The 17,155-nt window shown below is 52.0% G+C and overlaps 2 protein-coding genes across 7 annotated transcripts; one reads left to right on the plus strand and one right to left on the minus strand.

The window, feature by feature from the left end:
• Nucleotides 1-6,192: 6,192 nt before the first annotated feature.
• TROAP (trophinin associated protein) lies at nucleotides 6,193-12,617 on the plus strand. 6 transcript variants are annotated; one of them, XM_077753306.1, is made up of 15 exons: nucleotides 6,193-6,270; nucleotides 6,523-6,677; nucleotides 6,782-6,965; nucleotides 7,494-7,651; nucleotides 7,741-7,878; nucleotides 8,069-8,151; nucleotides 8,671-8,726; nucleotides 9,200-9,312; nucleotides 10,205-10,321; nucleotides 10,428-10,511; nucleotides 10,620-10,679; nucleotides 10,932-11,066; nucleotides 11,224-11,845; nucleotides 12,100-12,317; nucleotides 12,500-12,617. In XM_077753306.1, the coding sequence occupies exons 2-15, from the start codon at nucleotides 6,534-6,536 to the stop codon at nucleotides 12,545-12,547; spliced, it is 2,160 nt and encodes a 719-aa protein (XP_077609432.1). In that variant the 5' UTR covers nucleotides 6,193-6,270; nucleotides 6,523-6,533; the 3' UTR covers nucleotides 12,548-12,617. The 6 variants fall into 6 exon arrangements, with proteins under 6 accessions (XP_077609432.1, XP_077609433.1, XP_077609436.1 ...); XM_077753307.1 differs by having other exon boundaries at nucleotides 8,674-8,726; XM_077753310.1 differs by lacking the exon at nucleotides 12,500-12,617 and having other exon boundaries at nucleotides 11,224-11,586; nucleotides 11,673-11,845; nucleotides 12,100-12,311.
• Nucleotides 12,618-14,049: 1,432 nt separating this feature from the next.
• On the minus strand, nucleotides 14,050-17,058 carry C1QL4 (complement C1q like 4). The gene is made up of 2 exons (XM_077753585.1): nucleotides 16,522-17,058; nucleotides 14,050-14,360 (listed from the first exon to the last, which is right to left on the minus strand). The coding sequence occupies exons 1-2, from the start codon at nucleotides 17,056-17,058 to the stop codon at nucleotides 14,181-14,183; spliced, it is 717 nt and encodes a 238-aa protein (XP_077609711.1). The 3' UTR covers nucleotides 14,050-14,180.
• Nucleotides 17,059-17,155: the final 97 nt, after the last annotated feature.

Below are 17,155 nucleotides of genomic sequence, written 5' to 3' on the forward strand. Positions count from 1 at the left end.
TTTTTCCCCCTAAAGGTCCCATTTTATTGTTTTCAGTACAGTCTCAGTCCTGCCAGGGATGCATACCCTGGGTCTAATCATGAGGAAACATTAGACAATCCCAAATTGAGGGACATGCTGCAAAGAGCGGCCCTGTAATACTCAAAAGTGTCAAGGTCATGAAATTCAAGAATGAAAGATTGTTCTAGATTGAAGGAGACTAAAGAAACACGACAACTAAATGCAACACATGATTCTGGGCTGGATCCTTTTGCTATAAAGGATATCATTTAGAAAAGCAATGGAACTCGAATGGGGTCTGAAGGTTAGATAGCAGGAAAGTATCAGCATTCATTTCCTGATTTTGATGGTTGTGCTGTGGTTACGGAGGAGAATGTCCTTGTTAGCAGGAAATATACAGTAAAGCATTGGGGCAACATACTGGCAACTTACTCTCAAATGGTTTAGAAAAAAGTTTTGTGTGCTACCCAGGCAAATTTTCTCTCAGTTTGAGATTGTTACACCAAAAAAAGGTGAAAAAAGAGTTACTCTTTGGAGATACTTTTTTTTTTAATTTTTTTTTTAATGTTTTATTCACTTCTAGGAGAGAGAGAGAGACAGCGTGAGCAGGGGAGGGTCAGAGAGAGGGAATCACAGACTGAAACAGGCTCCAGTCTCCGAGCTGGCAGTCAGCACAGAGCCCGACGCGGGGCTCGAACCCAGGAACCGCAGATCATGACCTAAGCGAAAGTCGGACGCCCAACCGACTAAGCCACCCAGGCGCCCCTATTTGGAGATACTTTAAATGGTTTCCCAGGTCAAAGTTTCCCCTGGCACTGCTACTGTGTTTATATAATATTGAGAGTTCTGTAATGATGTAACAATGATGTAAGAAGAAAACATCAAAGAAAACAAGAATAGCAAAAAACCCAGCAAGGTGTAAAGACTGAAAGGGAATGGATGTTATTATTTTTTTTAATGTTTGTTTATTTTTGAGAGAGAGAGTGTGTGTGTGACCAGTGAAGGAGCAGAGAGAGAAGGAGACACAGAATCCCAAGCAGGCTCCAGGTTCTAAGCTGTTAGCACAGAGCCCCACATGGGGCTCGAATTCACGAATGGGGAGATCATGACCTGAGCTGAAGTTGGACACTTAACCAACTGAGCCACCCAAACCCCCCTGTAACTGTTTTTTTTTTTTAATTTTTATTTTTTAATGTTTATTTATTTTTGAGAGAGAGAGAGACAGAGTGCAATCGGGGGAGAGGCCGAGATAGGGAGACACAGAATCCGAAGCAGGCTCCAGGCTCTGAGAGGTCAGCACAGAGCCTGACCTGGGGCTCACAGAAGGTGAGATCATGACCCGAGCCAAAGTTGGACGCTTAACCGACTGAGTCACCCATGCGCCCCCTCTGTAACTGTTTTTTATTTGCAGAAGACATAATTATCTCTATAGAAAACCCAAGAGAATCAGTAGAAAAACTAGGAAAGCCAAGGAAAGAGGTCATTAAAATTGCCAGATAGAAAATCAAGTATAGGGGTGCCTGGGTGGCTCAGTTGATTAAGCGTCCGACTTGGGCTCAGGTCATGATGTTGGGGTTCATGGGCTCGAGCCCTGCCTGGGACTCTATGCTGACAGCTCAGAGCCTGAGGCCTGCTTCAGACTCTGTGTCTCCCTCTCTCTCTCTCTCTCTGACCCTCCCCCATTTGTGCTCTCTCTCTCTCTCTCAAAAATAAATAAACATTAAAAAGAAAATCAATTATAGATAGGGGCACCTGGCTGGCTTAGTCCATAGAGCATGTGACTCTTGATCTTGGAGTCATGAGTTTGAGCCCCACATTGAGCACAGAGATGCCTTACAAAAGAAAGAAAGAAAGAAAATCAATTTTATTTCTTTGGAGGCCTAACTGAAACATTTGCAATGTTTAAAGTGGATATGGAATTAATATGCAGAATATATAGTAAAATCTTATAAATCAACAATGACAGGAAAGACAACAGGAAAAAATGCACAAGGGACATGTACAGGCATTTTAGAGAGAGAGAAGTACAGTTGGCTAACAAGAATATGAAGTAACCCTCAAACTCACCAGTATTTAGAAAAATGCAATTGTGAATAACCAGGGATACCTGGGTGGCTCAGTCAGTTAAGCATCTGACTTCACCTCAGGTCATGTTCTCATGGTTTGAGGGTTTGAACCCCACATCAGGCTCTCTGCTGTCAGTACAGAGCCCACTTTGGATCCTCTGTCCCACTCTCTCTCTGACCCTCCCTTGCTCACACGTGCTTTCTCTCTCTCTCAAAAATAAATATTCAAAAGAAAAAACAAAAAGAAAGAAAACAACCAAAAGTCCACCTAATACCCATTAAAATTGTAAAAACTAGAAAGTTGTATAATATCAAGGGTTGGAAAGGAGAGAGATAGTAAAACTTCAAGTAATATTAAGAATGTACACAGTTGCAAATCTTCAGAAAAATAATCTGGTGGTATTTAGTGAAGTTAAGTTTGCATAAGCCTTCTGACCCAGAAATTACACTCCTGGATATATGTCCCACAGAAAGTCTTGAACAGGTTCACGGAGGACCATTTAAGAAGATAATTCTTTAGCATTGTTCATAGATGTGGGGAATAGGTAAGTAAAGTATGAGGGATGCCTACCGTGGAATCCTATGCAACTATTGTAAGCAATGGACTATATTAAATACAGAAATAAGGATGGATCCTGGAAACAGAGTTGGCTGAAAAAAAGTAAAAACAAAATCATGTGGTAATGCCACTTGTACAAATTAAAAACACAGACACTATATAAACCGTAGTAGGTTGAATAATGACGCACTCCCAAAGAGGTCCACGTCTCAATCCTCTGAATTTGTGGATGTTACCTTATATGGCAAAAAGGAGTGTGCAGGTGTGGTTAAGGACCTTGAGATAGGGATGTTACCCTGGATTATATGGGTCACCCAATGTTATCACAAGAGTCCTCATAAGACAGAAGCAGATCACATTGAGTAGTAGAGGTGATGACAGAAGCAGAGGTTAGAGTCATGGAAGAGGAGGCCACAAGCTAAGGAACGCTGGCAGCCCCTAGAAACTGGAAAAGGCAAGAAATAGACTCTCCCCTGAAGCCTCCAGAAGGAATGGAGCTGTGCCAACACCTTGATTTTAGACTTCTGAGCTCCAGACCCATAAGAGAACAGGTATTGTTTTAAGCCACTAAATTTGTCGCAACTTGTTACAGCAACAATAAGAAACTAATATACAACTGTATAATACATATATACAAGTGTACATGTTTTATAAGCACACATTCATAGTTAAGAACTTCTATCAAGTGCTCTCTCTGGCAGCACATATACTAAAATTGGGGGAAAAAAATCTATCAAGCACATTAGAGTGCTGTTTATGGGGCAGAGGAATAGGGAAGCAGATGGGGAATAAGGGGTGGGTGAGTGATAGAATAAAACAAGAGAAGTGGCTTGCACCTTCCCACAGTGTCCAGCAGAGACAAATGGAAGCAGGTCACTCTGGCCTCAATGTAGAAAACAGGTTGTATATTCTGAAAGGCACAGCAGATATTCTGGACATTGGCTCTTTTAAAGACTTCTCTGATATAAAAATCAGTCTTCCTACAAGGGAGATTGATTCTGTGAAGGTGATTCCGCCCTGATGAACAGGCATAAATATTTAGGTCAAAGGAAGGTATGTCCTCTTGATAAATCACTCAATTTCTCTTATGAATTTGAATAGTGTGAGTCAGTCTCTAGATCCACTCTGGGTGGCCTGACAAACTCCCGTTTCCAGGTTTGCGAAGCTGAGGACGAGACCTGCACTGTACTGATTACCTTAAAATCATGCAAAACCACTATGCAGGCAGCCTCCATCCTGGTGCCTCTCCGTCTTCCAAACTTTTGCCTTATCCCTCCCTGTATCCCAAACACCTACCAAAGGGCTTTACACACAGTAGGTGCACAATGCTTGCTAGTAGCCGTTCTGTGGATCCTGTGGTTAGAATCTGGCACATTCACAATTCCTATCAGTGGAATGAGGTGACCTTCTCTTTCCCTCAACTCAGACCACCTTTCTAGTTTTATTTTCTACTGTTTCCTACATTTCATCTACCCCCTAAGAGCTCACTATTCTCTGAACACGCCATATTCTTTCAGGGTTTATTTTTTTCCTTTGCAAGTACTGTTCAAATGACTAGAATAACCTTTTATTTTTTAGTTTTACATTTTATTTTTAAGTAATCTCTACACTCAACATGGGGTTTGAACTCACAACCCCGAGATCAAGACTTGCATGGTCTACCAGCTGAGCCAGCCAGGTGACCTGCCTTCTCTCTTTTTAAAGAGGAAAATCAAATATTACTTCTTAGAGGTCTTCACTGTCACTTCATGCATTCATTTGATCAATTATTCATCCATCTGTTGAGTCATTCAACAAATATTGAGCACTTTACAAGCTAGGCACAATGCAAGGCATTGAAAATATGATGGTGAACCAAAATAAAAGGTCACCACCCTCATGGAGGTCTAGCAGAGGGGTCGAGTTTAATAAACACAATATAGTATGTTCACACTGATGAATAATCAATTGTCAACTGAGATGCATGCTCTGAGGAAACAAACACTGTTCTCTGAGAGCACATTACCAGAGAATCTTTTTAGAATTAGGGTGGATTGTGAGTAGAGGGGTTCAAGGAAGGCTTCTATACGGAAGTAACAATGAGTATCAATTTGGAGGCACAAATAGGCCAAGTGGAAGCAAAAAAGGCCTTGCAGGCGGGGAGACTAGAAGGAACATGATCAGTTTGAGGAACTGAAAGTGGCAATGAAGTTGGGAAGCAGAGAACAAGGGAGAGAGTGACACAAGATAGGGACTGTGAGTGACGAACGGTCAAGGCACGGTGGTAACATGACCAGAACTGCAATTTTGAAAGATTACTGAAGCTGCTGGATGGCGAAAGTATGAAAGTGGAAAAGGGCGCCAGGGTGGCTCAGTCGGTTAAGTGTCCGGCTTCGGCTCAGGTCATGATCTCTCCGGGTTCGGTGGGTTCAAGCCCCGCGTCGGGCTCTGTGCTGACAGCCAGCTCAGAGCCTGGAGCCTGTTTCGGATTCTGTGTCTCCCTCTCTCTCTGACCCTCCCCTGCTCACGCTGTCTCTCTCTCAGAAATAAATAAAACATTAAAAAAAGAAAAAAAGAAAGTGGAGAGCAAGAGAGAATGGGGGGTATGAGACTCTTGAAATTCTTTAAGTGCCATTTGGGTGTAAGATTAGGGTGGTCGTGATAAAGAGGAAGAAAAAACGAATTGCAAAGATATGAAAAATAGTAAGAATGAGAGAGAGATTGTATGAGGAGGGAAAGGAGTTGAAAAATAACTCCCGGTTCCTGGCTTGAGTAATAGAAACCACTGTCGTCAGGGAGAAAAATCTACCAGAGCCCTGCACATTTGACACCATTGTCCATTTCCCCCGTCTTCCGTTAGAGGTCACCACTCCATTCTGACCGGAGTATTGGTTGTTTCACACCCCGGTAACAGGCAGGTGACACGCCTCTCCCCAGTCCTCCAGGCCTGTGGTGCTGAATGAGTTCCAGTGACGCGGTTTGGGCTTATTTCTTATCAGTGAAATGGAGACCACACCTCACCGGGTCGTGAGGCTCCTGCGAGGAAAAGATGGTTTATTTTTATTTTTATTATTGTTAGGCTCCATTCTATTCCATCCAGCCTTCTCTGTCCGTTTGGAAGCGCTTTCTCGTCCCAGACACAATGCGTAGATGCTTGCTATACGCCTCTGGAACTGCGTCCCCAAAGGTGAACGCTGCACTCGGTCAGAGAGGTCGGCGTCTGGGGCGCGGGCCAGCCCCGAACACCGTTAGCCTCTTTCAGGACAGCGCACCCCTCCCGCAAAGCCCGGAGAACGGTCCTTCTCAGAGCAGTCCCGAGACATCGCGAGAGTTCGCAGCGCCCGTTGTGCCACGCCTTCCCCAGCCTCAGAACGCCCTCCTCCTTTCTCTTATCCCGCCTCCCATCCCGCGCTCCACTCTCGGATTGGCTGACTGAGTCGGGTCAGTTTTTTTCCTGGCCAGAAAGCGGTTCGACTACTAGTCCTTCTTATGGCCCCGCCTCCGAAGCCTGTGGATTGGAGAGCTCAGCCAGGTGTCACGCGCCTTCGCGGGAGCGCAGAAGAGCCAATCAGGCGCTCGGCGTATTTTACAAACTGGGGAAGGAGCAGCAGAAGCCAGAGTAAGGAAAAAGCGGAGGAAGTGTGGGTGAGCCATAGTGGTTCCGAGGTGGGTGCGGCATGGAGGTCTTGAACGGAATGGGGACTGCGGGGCTCCTAGGGAGGAGAGGCAGCTCGGGGTCCTGGGGCGAAAGAGTAGGCAGGCTCAGGAAGTCTGGAGGTGGCACCGCGAACAGTGGCCTTAGAAGCATCGGTCTTCTGGGCGCATGGGTTTGGGCCATGGTGGGAGCTTCAGGAACGTCAGAACCGATGCGCCGAACTGGCTGACCTTGGATCCCACATCCTTTCCTCCCCATCTCAGTTGTAGCCGTCATGACCACTCTCCAAACCACGAAGGATCCTCTCCCTAGGGGTGTATCTCCTACCCCTAGCAAGATTCCCGTACGCTCTCAGAGACGCCCCCCTCTATCCACAGTCAAACCCTGCGTCCTGGACCAGGAGAACCAAGATCCAAAGGTAAGAGGGGCCTGGTGGGTAAAGACAGTAGCTACGAGGAGACAGCACACACCAGCAATGCACATCAAAGCTGAACCCCAGCTTTTTGTCCTCCCTTCCTGTAGAGATTGGTGCAGAAGCTCAATATTCAACACCCCCTCAACTCAGCAGGCCCCACGCTGAAAGTCACACATAAAAAGGAGAAATCAGAAGGATCACTGGGGAGCACTCAGCTCCGGAACCCCTTGGAGGAACTGAGGCCTAGCCCTGGGAGACAAAATCTGGAGTCTAGGCCCCCTCCCCAGACAGGTACCTGTTGGAGGCTTGAAAACACAGTCTCCTTGTGTGGAGGTAGGGAATGGGATGAGTGCAGTGGCCTTTGTGACCTTTCCACTACCCTGATCTCCCACTTACTGTAAGAGTCCTGGAATCTGCTCCTGGAAACTCTCTACTCCGAAGCCCTCTCCTCCTTTCAGCAAAACGTCATCTTTTCTAAAGCCTTTTCCAGCTCCCTAGGTCACAATCAATTGCTCTGCGTTCTAATACTTTGTAGTACTTTTCTTATAACATGTCCAGACTTTGGCTTGAGTCTGTTACCTCTCTGTAGTTTGATGGTAACTTCTTTAGGATGGAGGCTGGGCTTTCTCACTCATCTCTGAGGCTCCAGTGCCTAGAATAGTATCTTACATAAAGAAAAGTTCTGTGAACTTTGGTGAACTGAGTTTAATAATATGAGTCTCTTTGGCTCACTCTTGCACCTCAAGGTAACTACAGTGGGGTCCGTGGCCCCTCAGCCTTCTTCCTTCCTGTTCCTTCTCACTCTTCCTTCTCTTGCAGAGGCTCCAGGGACCATAGAGTTTGTGGCTGACCCTGCAGCCCTGGCCACCATCCTGTCAGGTGAGGGGGTGAAGAGCTGTCGCCTGGGGCGCCAGCCCAGTCTCGCTCAGAGAGTACTGGTTCGAGGGAGCCAGGGAGGCACCATCCGTAGGGGCCAGGTAATAAGACAGGCTATGAGAAAATCAGGCTGGTATAGACTGAGGACGGAATCCTGAGCCTGTGCTGATAGCCTCTTTTGTGGTGTCAGGGTGCCCGTGCCTCTGCATACTTAGCCCCTAGAACTCCCACCCACCGACTGGACCCTGCAAGGGCTTCCTGCTTCTCGAGGCTGGAGGGACCAGGACCCCGCGGCCGGACCTTGTGTCCCCAGAGGCTAGAGGCTCTGGTGAGTGCCCTTGAGGGGCTAATATATTCAGTGTTTCTGGGAGCACTTTCCTGGGACAAAGCTGGGCTTTAGGAGAGAAGTTACCTCGTAATGAACCAGAGGGTTGTGGAGATGATGGGGCTGGTGATGAGGCTTGAAGTTTTGGGGTCCACCTCTGACTCTCTTTTCTTCTCTTGCTTGCATGGGTCAGATTCCACCTTCAGGACCTTCCTTTCACCCCTCTGCTCACCCCAGTTTCCAGGAGCTAAGAAGAGGGACAGGTGGCAGCAGCCGGTGAGGAAGAAAGGATCATTTGGGAAAGAATGATCCAATGTCTGATACAGGGGTCCCTCAGAGCTAGAGTCTTCCAGTAGCTTTAGGACTTCCCACCAACCCAGGAGGGAAGGAGAAAACTTGTGGATGCCTTGAGTGAACCCTTGGAATAGGGTTCAGCCTCCATAGCCAGGCCTCAGTGTGACACCAGTTTTTTCGGGTTGTGGGGGAAGAAGGAACAGAAATCAGAAATGCTACCTCTTCTATTTAGTGGCTAGAGCATAAATGATGCCAATAATTGGGATTTAGGTGTGACCTCTGACTCTCAGCACTACCCAGTTTTGTAAGTTTGCCCTAAACCCCAAGCTTCAGGTTTTTTTTTTTTTTTTTTTATCTGTCAAATGAGGATAATGTTTGTATCATTAGAGAGAGGGGTTGTTTTGCGAAGAATTAAATGAGATGATGTTTGTAAAGCACTTAGCAAAGTGCCCAGCTCATACTTGGTACTTAGTGACTGCTAGCTGCTGTCCTTATTATCAGCAGGACTTTGGTGAAGCAGACCTCAGGATTACCCCTGGAGACCTCAGTCCAGCCTGGTGAGTTTGTCTGGCCATGGGGAGAAAATAGGGGCAGACAGGCTACGTGCAAGACGGGAGAAAGTTCAGCAGGTCAGGGTGGGGGCTGGTAGAGAGAGGGGAAGGCCACATCAGAAGGAACCAGAGAGGAAGGGACCTTGATAGGCCAGAGGTTGCCCCGTTGCACTTGTGTAAAAGGGGGTGGTGCCCACTGGAGCCCTCTCTCTGCCACTTCTGAAAGATTTACCTTCCACTCACTGTTCTGTCCTCAGCCCTACAAGCCATCAGCACACCCCTAGCCCACGCAGGTGCTCAGATTAATAAGTGATTACTGGGATAGTGCTGGGCTCCAAGGGGATGCTGGATGGGTCCTCACATCTGATGGTACAGTGGGGGCCGTCAAACTGGCATACCCTCTTTGGAGGTTGCAGAACCCTATGCCAGACATCGGTGTGTGTTCTAGACACTACAGCAAATTTCCTGTCTCCTCGTAGCTCCCTCTCTCCCTGAAGGAGAACATGAAGTTGTTACTCACTCTGATGAAGGAGGAGGGGGCCCCCTAGGTCTGGCCCAGCGGGTACCATTAAGAGAGATAACCCACACCAGGGTGAGATGGGTCCCTTCTGGGACGGGGAGAGGCGGGGGAGATGTTTGGGGGAATTCTCTGGCAGCAGCCAGCCCTGAGGGTTGTGGGTGGGCCTTGGAATGCTAACTGAGCCTGTGTTTGCCCCATGGGCCCAAGGCCTCTCCAGAGTGGGACTAGCCTCTGCTTACCAGGTGGCAGGAGCCTTGGGCCAAGAGGTCACAGTCTGGTATATATTTGTATCACCATTAAATCAGTGCTGAGAATGAGACAGACCTGACATTCATTCACTCCACAGTTCTCTAGGTTCTGGATACACAGTAGTAAACAAGTTCATATTCTAGAAGAGGGAGATGAAAAATAAACCCATATGTAAAATAATGTAGCATGTCAGCTGGTGATAAGTTAAAAAAAAAAAAAAAGTAGGCACTGAAGGGGGTGGGGAAGTAGGGGAGTGAGATGTTGTAGTTTCAGATAAATTGGTCAGGGGAATCGCATTGAGTAGATGAAATTCTAGTGAAGACCAAAAGGAGCTGGGGGAGTGAACCGTGCAGGTATCTGGGAGAAGGACATTCCAGGCCAGAAGAACCGCCGCTGCAAAGGCCCTAGAGAGGGAATGTGCCTCATGTGTTTAAGGATTGGCAGAAAGAGGACTCCAGCCAAGCTGAAGCAGAGCAAGGAGGATGACAGGAAGTGAGGTTAGACGATGGCGAGATCAGATTGGGTAAGGATTTATAAACCAGTGTGAGGCCTTGGCTGTTGCTTGGATTGAGTGGAAAGCCATGGAGAGGGGTCATGAACAAGAGAGAGAGAGGATTTGATTAGGTCTTCGTGGAATGGCACTGGCTGCTGCAATGAGAAGACATAGGAATGCAAGGGGGGAGCGATCCCTCTTCCGCCTCGTTCCTCCCCACAGGACGGCCGTGCCTCCCACCTGATACCCTCTCCTGGCCGTGTGGTGACGCCTTCCATGGCCCATCCGTCACCTTTCGGACGGGCTCAGCGCGTACCCTCGCCTGGCGCCTCAGCTCCAGTTTGTATCCACAACTCCCGGGGGCTGGGCGAGGGCAGAGCCACCTGGCTGGGACCCCTGCTCGGTCAGGTTCTGTTCCTGCTCACCCATCCTCCTCTCTCCCCAGACCTCGTATTCGGTTTTGCGGCGTCTTGCCATTCGCCCCAAAATCCAGTTCACACCCATCCCATCGGCCCCCAGAGCTCAGCAGGTAAGGGAGAGAGGAGAGAGCGGGGGAGGTAGCTGGCACAGGCCAGGGCGGGGGAGGAAGGGCAGGGATGGGCACAGAGAGAGCTATGATGTCTCACTTCTGTCTCAGGCCCAGTGTTTGAGTGGCCTCTCCCCTCAGCCTTGCCCTGAAGAGCCTGCCCTGCCCTGGGTAAGTATCTCAGGCTTTTCCGTGCTGAGATCCCTCTCTGTGTCCCGTTGGTCCGAGCCCAGCAGTTTAAGGCAGGTGGGCTCTCTGCGGAAGCTTCCAACTCTCCAACTCTCCCTCCCCCTCTGCTGCCCCTCCTAATCTACGTTTAGGGCCGCTCGCCTCACCAGGTCCCTTCCTCGTGAGGGTGGGACTGGACTGGCCTTCCTGCCCCAGCCCGGCTTCCTCACGCGGCCCTGTCCTCCCATGTGGCAGGAGCAGATTGCAGTCCGGTTATTTGACCAGGAGAGTTGTGTGAGTTTGCACGAGGGGCCTGGGAAACCCGCTGTGGCAGCTCCTCATGGACCCCGCCCTGGCACAACCCCCAAGCTCCAGGAGCTGAAGATGCAGGTGGGTCTGTGTGGGCAACAGCTTTGATGCCTGATTGGCCAGGACACCGCTGGGAAGGGGATGCAGGAGGAGAGGGGAGTATGGGAATAGGACAGTGTGGGTGGAGACTTGAGCCCACACCCTGACATCACGCTGGGTACTCCTCTCCCCCCCACAGCGCATCAATATCCTGCAGCAGCTGTTGCGACAGGAGGTAGAAGGGCTCCCAGAGGGCACGTATGTCCCCCTGAATGGAGGCTCCACTCTGGATATGGTTGAACTTCAGCGCCTGCTGGCTGAGATTTCTAGTACTCCGAATGCCCCGAAGCAGAATTCAGGGGCCTTACACCTTCCTGGAGTGTTACAGAACCCTGGGCTACCAAAGCCCTGCCTTCCAGAGGAATGTGGGGAGCCACACCCCTGCCCAGGAGCAAAGCTGGAAATAGCTCAACCCTGCCCTGCAGCAGAGCCAGGACCCCCAGAGCCCAGCCATAGCAAGGAGCCTGGGATACCAGAACCCTCTGTCCAGGAACAGCCTGAGGTATCAGAGCCCTGCCCTCCAGGAGAACCTGGACCCCTTCCGGCAGACTCCCACGGGCAGATTGGACTCCTAGAGCCCTCCCCTAGGATAGACCCTGGGGCATCAGAGGCCTGCTCCCTGGGACCCAGAAGTCCAGAGTTCAGCCCAAAGCCCTGCTGTCGTCAGTGGGCTCCAGCGACCACCAGCCTGATCTTCTCCTCCCAACACCCACTCTGTGCCAGCCCCCCCATTCACTCACTCCGGTCAACAGGCCAGGCAGGTAAGGAGTCAGCCGGAAGGGCTTGTGAACAAAGGAGGTCCTCCTCTCTCACTGGGAACGGGCCCCTACCTTGCACCAGCTGGTCCCATTGCTTGCATTTCCCCACCTACCCTGCCCCAGCCTGGCGCTCTCCCTTCAGGGAGAAGGGAGGAGTTGCGCCTCAAGCTGTGTGCTGCTAATGGTGTAGCCCTTGGTGGGGGAGTGGGGAAGCGCTGTATATGGTGGGAGTTTAGGACCCCAGAGTCTGTCCTCAGGTCTCTGTGGCCCTCGGCCCTCAGGCCCCAGCGACCTGGCCCCTCGAACACTGGCTCTGAGACAGCGCCTCAAAGCATGTTTGACTGCCATCCACTGCTTCCACGAGGCCCGCCTGGATGATGAGTGTGCCTTCTATACCAGCCGAGCCCCACCGTCAGGCCCCACCCGAGCCTGTACCAACCCTGTGGCCACGTTACTTGAATGGCAGGACGCCCTGGTGAGCCTCCCCTTCACAGCAGAGCTGTGCCTGCACAGCAAGCCTGTGGAAAGTAGGGTGGTGTGGGGAGAGGGAGGGCTGGGGGCAGGGGATGATAGCCTCTGCTTCTTTGCAGTGGTCAGTGGGGAAGGGTTGGCTACAGTTCAAGGATGGCTGGGCTGTGACAAGATCTCTCTCTCCAGTGTTTTATTCCAGTTGGTTCTGCTGCCCCACAGGACTCTCTATCATGATGCATCCACATCCTGTCCTGCCTTGCTCCTTCCTTTTAGCCCTTATTTATTACCCTTCAATAAAGTTTCTTTTTTAAAAATGTTTATTCATTAATTTTGAGAGAGAGAGAGAGAGAGAGAGAGAGAGAACCCAAGCAGGGGAGGGGCAGAAAGAAAATCCCAAGCAGGCCCTAGGCCGTCAGCTCAAAGCCTGACTCGGGGCCTTTCACAAACATGAGAGATCATGACCTGAGCCGAAACCAAGAGTCAGACGCTCAACTGACTGAGCCACACAGGCGCCCCAATAAAGTTTCTAAAGTGTCCAAATGTCTGTTTCCCTCTGGGTTGACCTAGGCCAGCTACGACTGTTGCTCTCCAATTGCCCACACGGTGGCAGTGTCCTCCAGCTTAGAGGTGGGCCCTGGGCTCCCCCAGACTCCCTCACCTAAGAGCTATCCTAAAGGGACAAACTGCTCCTCCCCATCCCCACCCCTCAGCAAGCAATATGGGGGTGGGGGGGCAGGGGGAGAGAGTGGTGAATGTGGGCCTTTGGGGATCTGCTCTTCTTGCTTCTTGAGATCAATGCCACTCCCAGGAGTCATCACCAACTCCTCAACCCCCCAGAGCTCCTCTTCTTATAAGTTCACCTGCATCAGGCAGAAAGCAGAAGGATGGGACCCATATCTCTGGAATCCTCCCTTGTTAGTGTCATCCTGGCTGGTGTCTCCCTGCAGTAGGTCTCCAAGCTCTCCTGAAGCTGATACACCTCCCTTCCCATATCTGAGTAGAAGAAGCCTTGGGCTACTCCCCTTTTCCACCAGAGACAGGCCTTGCCAGGAATAAATAAGTAATCCTTTACCTCTGGCGGAGAGTGGTAGGGTGAGAGTCCTTGAAAGGAGTGAGGGAAAGGGTCAGCCAATTTCCCCCAACTGTGCACCAAGTTAAGAGGCACACACATTCTCCAACTTCGCTTTATTGGAAGAGGCATCAGCAGCTGTAGCCCCAGGGCCTAGGCAGTATGGGGGTGAAATGGGGACTGTACAGAATGAGTTTTAAATGCTAGGAAAGAATTCACTTGTTCCTTCAGTTCACAGGAAGGCTGCCAAGGCCAGTGCCTGGAGCCTGAAAATGGGGATGAGGGAAAGAGAGAATGGTGAGAGAAAGTTGTGGTGACAGGGGACGAGCCTGACCCCCTCCAAACAAAAGTTTCCTGTCCTCCCACCCAGATGGGCTCCTGTTTCTGCTCTCCATCCCCGCACACACACCACCTCCACCACCAAATGCCGGGGCTTCCTTTCTGCCTGCGGCTCCGGGGAGTGAAGCTGTTCCCCGGCTCCTAGCAGAAGAGAGGGCCCGGCCTCCGCCCGCCTCGGGTTGGCTTTCATAGGCGCGCTCTCTGAAGCCGGCGGCCGCTTCCCGAGCCGCTCCGCTCCTCCCCAGCCCGGCTTCCTCCTCTCCCCGGCCGCGTAGATCCCCGGGCGTCCCCGGAGCGCCCGGGGTCCGCCCAGCACGGCCGCCTCCGGGGGCGGGAGGGCCCGCCCCACCGCCAGGCTCTGGAGGGATAGGGTGGCGCCTTGGGTGGGGCCGGCTGAAGGTGGGTGAAGAGGGGAGCGGAGGCGAAGGGGGAGCAGGGATCCGGGGCATGGGGCCCTGCTCAGTCCGGGTAGATGATGAAGCCAGAGAAGGTGCTGTACTTGTTGGTGTTACCGCCGTGCACCTTCCCGCCGTCCAGCTTGATGAAGACCTCGTCGCCCACATCCAGGTGCAGTATGACGCTGTTGCTGGCGTAGTCGTAGTTCTGGTCCGCGTCCTGAGCAATGGCGCTGGCCCGGACCTAGCAGGGGAGAACAGAACAGCCCACTCACGCCCCGTGCGGAGCTGGGGGTGGAGAGAAGCGTCGGGAGGAGTAGGTGCAGCTGGGCCTATGAAGACGGCGCCAGGGTAGCCGGCTGCAGGGGCTGGGGAGGACAAGGAGAGGGCAGGAGATCGCTGAGCTTCCCGGGCACTGCCATTTACTAGCTGTGCGACTCGGCCAAGTTCCATGCCTTCTCCGGTCGTCAATGTGAACTGTAAAACGGGAGGGAATAATAGAGCCTACCTCCTAAGGTTAGTAGGATTAAATGAGTTACTACGTGTGAAGTGTGTTAGAATAGTGCTTTGCTCCTAGATAACGCTATATAGGGTTTGCAATTATTTAAACAATAAAATCAGGCTGTCGGATAATTTCTAACATTCTGAACCCCCTCTGACCTCCTAAACTTGGATTCCCTTTCCTCAGTCATAGGGCACAGGTGTGTCTGTCTGTATGCAAGCAGGGGTGCGGGCCATGGGAAGGTGCAGTGATGCATTCTCGCCTCTGGGTGCCCTTTCCCCTTCTAGCGCCCACCGGCGCCAACACATGGGGGTCCCCTTTCGCCCCAACAGGTTAGCCCTCCTTCCCTCTGGCCTCTCTGCTGGTCGCCTCCAGCGCCCAGCCCCTTTCCCAGCCCCCCTCTTCCTGTCCCGCGGGGGCTGGTTATTAACTCATTAATTATTCATCATTATTCTAATCACTATTTACCGTCCCCAGGGCCGCAGCGCCCGCGCCGCAGAATACAGAGTGGGAGCCGCACGGCCCCCCGCTCCCTCCGAAACCGGCACACTCGAGATAGACACTCAGCCCCCTCCTCCTGCTCACAGACACCCTGCATAGACCACACACACCTACTCAGTGCCACATGCACATAGACGCTGCTCTATTCTCACACCTTGGCACCCTGCACCCACAGACACTCGCATCAGGCACACACACTCTCACTCTCACTCCCTTACACACACACAGCTCTCACTCCCATTCAGACACACAGATTGTCTCTTTACTTGGGTTCCTGGGGCGGCCCTGCTGGGAGGAGACCCCAGTGCAGTGCCTGCTAGTCCTCGAGCTGGAGGGTGCTGTAGCCAGAACAGGACCTGCGTCAGGACACCAAGACCAGCAGGCCTGATGCGCCATGGTCACCACCACCCCATGGTGTGAGGCATTCAGAGGTCACCACTCAGCCCCAGTCTTACCTCCTGCGGCTTGTGGGGCCCAGGCACCTCCCCGAACCCCCACCTCTGCGGCTTCTCATTCACTCTATGTGTGTGCTGGTCCTCCAGCTGAGTCCTTGGAGCTATTCTCCCAAGCCAAAGTGCCAGTGACTCCAACTCTGCCCATAGGGACAGGGAGTAGCAGAACCTGGAGGCCAGAGGTTGCCAGGGAAGATGTGGGGCCTACAGAACCAGGCCCAGGGCCAAAGCTTCTGCTTAATCTGCCCTTTGCCTCTTTCCTCCTCCAAATCCCTTCCATCAAGCCGCCTGGCTGGCCCCTGAGCTGCCACATCATTTCCACCTCTGCCCACAGACTCAGTATTAGTAAGGGTAAGGCCAGTTGTAGAAGTGGTCCCAGGCCCTGGGCAAATGCTTTCTTTTTTACGTTCAACTCAAAAATCCAAGCTGAATGCCCCCCCGCCCCGCCAAGAACAGCTGCTGACAGCCCACGGCCAGAGACCTAGATTCCATTCTAATTCAAAGGAGCCAGACACCAGGTAATTCAACCATTGTGAGGCTGGAAAACCCGAAAGCCAGAAGGCCTGCCTCAGGAGAGAAGGTGGCCCAAGACAGGATGAGAAAAGACGCTAACTGGCAGGGGAGACACCAAACCAATTTGATATAGGGTTGCCTATATAGTTGGAGTGTGAGATAGCAGCTGTAGAGACCATTAAGCTTTGTGTCCTGAGTTCTGATTCTGACACCATTCCTAATGCTGGGTGAGACCCTGGGCAGGTCATTTCCTTTCTCTGGCCCCTAATCCCTCTTTGGCTAGATGAAACGATTTATAAATTCTTGGCAGCCTGGCGTTTCTAGAGTCGGTGACGCTGTTGGGGGAGGGGTTCGAAAGCAGCCCTCGAATGTAAGGAGTGCAGGGAGATTTAGAAAGCTACCCTGTCGCCTCTGGGCCTGGGGTGGGGGCATCTCACCTGTCCATTCTTCATCAGGTCGGCCCACATGCTGGTGCCGTCACCGCCGCGCATGAGCACATGGTAAGCGAAGAAGTAGACACCTGGCATGGGGCAGGTGAACTTGCCGCTGGCCGCCTCATAAGCGTTTCCCACATTGGTCACCACGTCGTCGAAGCGCAGCACCTCATAACCTTCGTGTGGCCGCCGCAGACCCGCGTAGAAGGCAATGCGAGGCACGTAGCCGGCAGGGGGCGCCACCCCGCCAGGGCCTGGGCCGGGAGGACCTGGTGGACCTGGCCTGCCGGGCTCTCCTGGAGGCCCTCTGGGACCTGGAGGTCCCGGTGGCCCTCGCAGACCTGCCTTCCCGCGCCTACCCCCCTCTCCCTTGGCGCCCGGAGGGAAGGGGGGCACGGAGGCGGGCGCGCCGTCGGGTCCAGGGCCTTGAGGCCCGTGTGGGTCGCACACCATGCGGCAGCGACCCAGCATCTCATAGTGCGCCGGCCCGCGGGAGCTGTGCACCAGCAGCGGAATGGCCACCAGCAGCAGCAGCACCATGGCCACCCCGACGGCCGCGCCCGCCACCCGCTTGCGGCGGCTCAGCCGCGACGCGGCCAGGGCCAGCAGATCCTCCTCACTCTTGGGCGCAATGGCG

The sequence above is a fragment of the Crocuta crocuta genome, unplaced genomic scaffold, assembly GCF_008692635.1.
Source record: "Crocuta crocuta isolate KB4526 unplaced genomic scaffold, BGI_CrCroc_1.0 scaffold30, whole genome shotgun sequence".
NCBI lineage: Eukaryota > Metazoa > Chordata > Mammalia > Carnivora > Hyaenidae > Crocuta > Crocuta crocuta.

Bases quoted from the DNA above. Each gene is read 5' to 3' on its own strand.
- TROAP (XM_077753306.1), top strand. From the start codon at position 6,534: ATGACCACTCTCCAAACCACGAAGGATCCTCTCCCTAGGGGTGTATCT. The intron at 11,067-11,223 runs GTGGGTCTGTGT...TCCCCCCCACAG, and splicing joins TCCAGGAGCTGAAGATGCAG to CGCATCAATATCCTGCAGCA. The intron at 11,846-12,099 runs GTAAGGAGTCAG...GTCTGTCCTCAG, and splicing joins CCGGTCAACAGGCCAGGCAG to GTCTCTGTGGCCCTCGGCCC.
- C1QL4 (XM_077753585.1), bottom strand. From the start codon at position 17,058: ATGGTGCTGCTGCTGCTGGTGGCCATTCCGCTGCTGGTGCACAGCTCC. The intron at 14,361-16,521 runs GTGAGATGCCCC...CTCCCCTGCTAG, and splicing joins ACCTGATGAAGAATGGACAG to GTCCGGGCCAGCGCCATTGC.